Source organism: Morus notabilis, unplaced genomic scaffold, assembly GCF_000414095.1.
Source record: "Morus notabilis unplaced genomic scaffold, ASM41409v2 Scaffold137, whole genome shotgun sequence".
Lineage (NCBI taxonomy): Eukaryota > Viridiplantae > Streptophyta > Magnoliopsida > Rosales > Moraceae > Morus > Morus notabilis.
Window position 1 is genome coordinate 751,953 of NW_010358172.1, and position 6,336 is coordinate 758,288.

The 6,336-nt window shown below is 34.4% G+C and overlaps 1 protein-coding gene across 1 annotated transcript in view; it reads left to right on the forward strand.

The window, feature by feature from the left end:
- The first annotated feature begins 3,790 nt into the window (after positions 1-3,790).
- LOC21407772 (protein trichome birefringence-like 10) overlaps positions 3,791-6,336 on the forward strand; it is a 6,656-nt gene continuing 4,110 nt past the window's right edge. The window contains exons 1-3 of the mRNA XM_024161617.1: positions 3,791-4,251; positions 4,703-5,095; positions 5,729-5,941. Of these exons, the coding sequence (XP_024017385.1) occupies positions 3,791-4,251; positions 4,703-5,095; positions 5,729-5,941 (1,067 nt within the window). The remainder of the gene's footprint in view (positions 4,252-4,702; positions 5,096-5,728; positions 5,942-6,336) is intronic.

The window sequence follows — 6,336 nt, forward strand, 5'->3', positions numbered from 1 at the left end:
ACCCTACAATGCCCCAGCTCCTGCACAAATTTTCCATAATTTTTAGAAACAACAAAGAAATTATATTTAAAATCGATAGGAATAAAAACGAACTAGAGAGATACCTCACTAAGGGAAGAGAGAGAGAGGAGAGGAGAGGAGAGAGGAGTGGCGGGGGCGGGGCGACGGGAGCGGCGGCTGGAGAGGGGAAGAAAAGAGAGAGAGAGAGAAGAAGAAGGGAAGAGAGAGAGAGAAAAGGGAAGAGAGAGAAGAGGGCCGGTGGCGGCGGCGGCGAGGGGAAGAAGAGGCAGAGAGAGAGAGACTTAGCAAGAGAGAGATAGAAAGCGGCGGGAGAAAATGAAGAGGAAGAAGATAGGGTATATTAGATCAGACTTATTTGCGACGACAATGTCGTCGCAAATAAGTTTAAATGTCGTCACAAATAATCATTAATTCCCGCGCTTGGTTTTTGGTGAAATCTTGAAAAGATTATTTGCGACGACAAAGTCGTCGCAAATAAATGGAAAATGTCGTCGCAAATAATCATTTTTCCCGCGTTTAGTTTTTTGGTGAAATCTTGAAAAGATTATTTGCGACAACAAAGAGAAAAAGTCATCGCAAATAACATAAAATTATTTGCGACGACTTTGTCGTTGCAAATAAATGGAAAATGTCGTCGTAAAAAATGGATTACCTTGGCGGCAAAAATCCGCGCCATTAAAATTTGCGCTCCAAAATTATTTGCGACGACATTTAGGTTTTTAGCGACGACATGGTTATTTTTTTAAACGGGGAGTAATTGCGACGACATGTCGTCACAAATATTTTATTATTTGCGACGACAAATGTCGTCGTCGCAAAAAATGTCGTCGCAAATGGCCTTTTTTGTTGTAGTGACATGAGATGGATAAATAGGAAGACTACCTATAGTTATCACTCACTTTTCTCAAAAGTATATAATAACACTCAAGAGATTTTCTTTGGTTTTTACTTTTTATTCCCGTTTCTCTCTTCTTCTTTTCTTTGAGGAAAAACCAAAACAAAAATGTGCAGCCACATATTTACTCTTTTTTTCCTCATGCTGAGGAAACGTGCAACAACATGTTTTCTCCCACTCCCTCTTTTTTTTGAGTGAGGAAACGTGCGCTTTAGCTGCATGTTTCCTTTCTTATACACACACACACACACATTAACGAGGGAGAGAAGAAAAAAAACATGGAGGGTAAAAAAAAATTTATCTTTTTATAAAAGTGACTAAATTCATCTATATTAATTTAAAATAATTTAAAAATAATTTTAATATTAATTAATCAAATTAATTAATATATGTGTATTTAGAATTCTCAATTCTAAATTAATAATCATAATCAAATATGATATATTCAGTTCACATTAATCTTATGGAGCCGTTGAGAGGGACTATGGACATTATAATTTTAAGCTCCAATAAATTTGACAATTAATTAACACCTAATTAATGAATCAATTAATATATCAAAATTATGAATTCCAAATTACTCCACTATAAATTTAGAGTTGCACTCTTAAAATTATAAAACAATTATGTTCACGGAATTTGTATTGTCCATTGATATAGTCACTACATACGAATTAATCCTCCATAAACGGTTTATAATTAAAGCTAGGTATTTTTCGTTGACTACCTTAATTATATCTTTCTCCATAAGTACCATTGATCCTCTAATGAATAATATATTTTATGATCCAATCATAAAATTGAGCGCTCTTATTATTCAAGCCCCGAATCAACACTTATGGGAATCGTCCATCTAATTCATTATGAAGGAATGGATTTCATCTTATAAATTAATATTCCCGGCTATTTATTTTACTATGCTCCCAATATACCAAGACTTTGACACTATTCACATGTGTCATTACTCAATATGTCAAAGAACATAATATCATAAATAGGAGTCTATTAATTACTCAGAATTAAGATTAATTCATAGGTGATCATCATTTATTAATATTGAATACTCTATTTAATAACGAAATTTATTAGAGATTCATAATTAATTACGTTCCGGTCCTATGTAATCATATTACATAAAATGCTTTCATTCTAATAATCTCATTATTAACAATCTAGGATAAGATTATTTCATTCAGAATGTAATGAACCGCATTAGTAATTTTAAATTAAAGATCCTAACTTTAATTTATAATTACGGACAAGTTTAGATTATTTTACTTCAAACATTATCTTCTGCATATAACACTTATATACAATGTTTAAAGTTACATTTAAAATAATCGAGGGATTTTGATATTTTTAAAACATCACATGCATGCAAAATAATATTAAAAAAATTCCTCATTTTATTGATAATTAACAAAATATTTACATCTTATTTGATTTATGGGCATATATACCAACAGAAATTGGGTTTTTGATAAGGTTAGCTTTCATATATGAGACGTCCTATTGGTTTTTCCACCCGCATTTGAATAAGTTACAGTTTTCTTGTCTTTACTTGGTTGGTACGATATTGACCCTTGCTATTTCTATCTTTATGCTCTTGTTTTTTTCTCACAGGAATTTCGTTGACTACAAAAGACTAATCTTTACCCCCTCTGTGTATAAACATTTCATTGGAGGCCAATGATTGGTTAACTTAACTTTTTTTTTTTTTTTTGGCTGCTGAAATAACTTAATTAGGTTAGCAAACCTGTAATACTTTTTTTAGAGCGTTGTTTTCACAAAAAAAATTACCGAAAATATATGAGTCTCACTTGCACCTTCCAATATTTACTTTTAGAACTTTGACTACTATATAAACGCATGATTGGTCATTCTATCATCAAATAAATGGGCTGAATATCACACACATACTCACAAGAATATTTTTTTTGTTGAGAAAAGTGTGTGTTGTCCCACAGAGAAAGTGGATGAGAATATGAAGTGGTTATATATATAGAAGGACTTAAGACTTAATAGGTTAACCTTTTAAGTCAAGTTGGGTTCTTGAAGTGTGTTGGGCCAATTTCACATGTGTGTCTCCTCAACAACTGGTATCAGAACCGATGGTTCGTATGGATCAAGCGATCACACTCGGTTAGAGTTTTCACATTACCTCCCGTGGAGAGTTAGTATTCTCGCAGGTGCGCGGATGGTGGAACATTTGGTGGACTCGCATGGTTTCGGCTCTCTTTTTCATGCTTGAGTTGGCTCCTATTTGGAGTATGATGCTTGGATGTGCCGGCTACTCGAAACTTTAATTCGTTTATATACATAAAAGGACCCAAGACCTAATAGGTTAACCTTTTGGGTCAAGTTGGATTCCTGAAGTGTGTTGGGTCAGTTTCGCATGTGGTGCCTCCTCAATAATTTTAAGGGTGTTTTAGTAAAATACATGACGTGTGAAAACCCAGCAAATTATACCAATTTTATAACAAGTCAATTTATGTCCCTATATATACGTACCTGTCTTTCCACTTATGTCTAGCTCTCCGCGCAGAAAACATGAATGTCGTTTTAGTCTATTTTATCAATTTGGAAATCTGATTAAGAACGTTAATACTAAAGACAGTAAAGTATGCATTCGAATTACGTTTCTCTTTTAGACCCGCCATTAACGTCTTGATTAGACATTAAGTTGATTAAAAAAAATGTGATCAGACGATCTCGAATGCTTTCGTTTTCTAGTTTTGTTATCCATTTTTCTCCTTCCTATACTGAATGCAAATCAAGTATACATCACACCATGATATAAAAAGACTAATTTTATTTGAATACCATGAACTTGTTAACCTTGCTTGAAGCTTGGCTTTTGCCTTTTGAGCCATAATGGGAAATATCACAACTGTTTCAGAGGGCTCAAAGAAGTCGGATATTCAGTTGAAGAAGTTCAAACTCTTCAATTTTCTCGTGCCATCACTAGCGAGTCTTGCCTTGTTCTTCGTCACTCTCCTCTTCATTGGCAGCTTCTTCTACTTGAATGATTCGGAAACTGGCATCAAAACTAGTACTACTAACTTAGCTCGTTGGAGCAATATCGAAATTACGAATGGCTCATCATCGTCGGTACGTCCGTCGGTTCGTGGGAATGGACGGGTGGGATTTCTTGAAGAAGGTGGTGGTGAATGTGATATATTTGATGGGAATTGGGTGTGGGACGAGAATTATCCGTTGTATAAATCCCAAGACTGCCCTTTTGTTGATGAAGGTTTCAGGTGCTCTGAGCATGGAAGGCCTAACAACTTCTATACCAAGTGGCGTTGCCAGCCCAAAGATTGTAACTTGCCCAGGTGTTGTTGTTTCTTCGTTATTTATTTTTGTGCCCTTTTTCTTTCTCCTCTTTTTGACCTTCTTCAAAGGTAATCTTATATATCTTATAATTACAAGAAAACACTCGGGTTAGAAATTTCTTGCAAAATCTCTCTTTCTTGCAGTGATTAAATTGGGAGAGATTAAATAGAATGCTAAATTTACATGATAGGATCGAATCTACAATATTGTCACCAGACCAAATGGTCTTAAGCTTCTTATGCTCACTGTTTATTTAATCTGTCCTGTAGTAATTAGATTAGGAGATGGTGAATAAAAACAGCTAACCATACTAAAGAGCAACGTTTAGAAATAAATACAATAATGAAAACAAAAGCTAGTGGAGTTGAATTTGAAATTTATAATAACCAGTTATATAAGAGGAGAGAATCTGACAGTGAGGTTGTTTTCCTTTTATATCGTGGATAAAAGATTTGATGCAGGGACGATGCTAGAAAAGCTGATCAGGAACAAGCGCGTTGTATTCGCCGGCGACTCGATTGCGAGGAATCACTGGGAATCCCTCCTCTGCGTGCTTTCCGTTGCTGTCTCTAACAAGTCCTCAATCTATGAAGTGAATGGGAATCCCATCACCAAGCATAAGGGACACTTGGTCTTCAAGTTTGATGACTTCAACTGCATTATTGAGTACTTCAGATCACCATTTCTAGTGGTGCAGGGCCGTCCTCCACCGCGGTCTCCCCCGAGGGTTAGGTTCAGTTTGAGAGTAGATCAAATGTCTTGGGCTTCCAGACTCTGGAGAGATGCTGATATAGTGATTCTCAGTTCTGGACACTGGTGGACTTACCATAAGACTCTAAGAGCGTAAGCATATATAGAAATATATATAGCCATATATACATATATATGTCTATGAGAAAATACACAAAATATCGCCATGTTATTGAAAATATATACCAGATATTTTAGATGCTCTCAATGTGGTACTCTTCGAATTCAATTGCATATCAAATTGATAACTTCTACGATCAAATATTACTTAAATCGCTTAAATGACAATTTTACTAGTTACGGGATCTAGAGTGAACAAGTTGATAATAATTTTAAATATGTAGTTCGTCATTCAAGTGGTCAAGACTATTAGTTGACCAATAAAGGGTATATAAATTAAAAGCTAAAGGTACAATATTGAGAACACGCATAATGTATAATGTTAATAAACTTAAAAAGCATGTTGTAGAATCGTGAATAAATCATTTGTTAAGACATGATTAGCTTTGTTTGAAGCCTCCTAACAAATACTAAAACATTTCCTGAGAAATAATGGTAATGTGTTCACCCGGAGTTGTGGGCTTGTTCAGTTATTTGATTGAATAGTATTTATTTCAAGAATGTTTTATTTGAGGGACAAAGTAATTAGTCTTTGCTAGTTCATCCTCTTAAACTCGATACAATTGTAATATTTCGAGTTGTGTGCCTCCATATGTATATTACCAGGGGCGGTTACTTCCAAGAAGGGAACAAGTTGAAGATGAACATGAGTATTAAAACTGCCTACCAAAGATCGATTGAAACAATGGTTAATTGGGTTAATACACAATTAGACGCAAACAAGACTCGTGTCTTTTTTCGAACCTATTCTCCAAGTCATTTCAGGTTGACTACTACACTACTACTTTCACTCTCCTTTTATTCACTTGAAAACCTTATATATAAATTATCTGTGGATGAGCACTAATATATATATATATATATATGTGGGTGTCACTGGGAAATGCAACCTAATTTAGGCTCATTGGTTGGTCAATCTTCTTATGTTAAGCTTGTGACGACTCTCCTATGAGGCCGCCACTGTAACTTAAACTTTAACTTGTACTTACTGGCATTTCTTAAAATTTGCGGAACATTTTTTTTTTTTAAACATAAGAATGAATACTTTCATAATTCGTAACAATAATTTCAAAAGAATAAATCACTGAATTTCTTAAAGCTTTTCTTAATTTCAATTAAGATAAAACCTTCTAGAAATATTTTTCAAATGGAGCTGTGTTTGAACTCTTGTTTCAAATACTCTTTAAAAGCCTTTCTAAAACTAGCCAATTCAA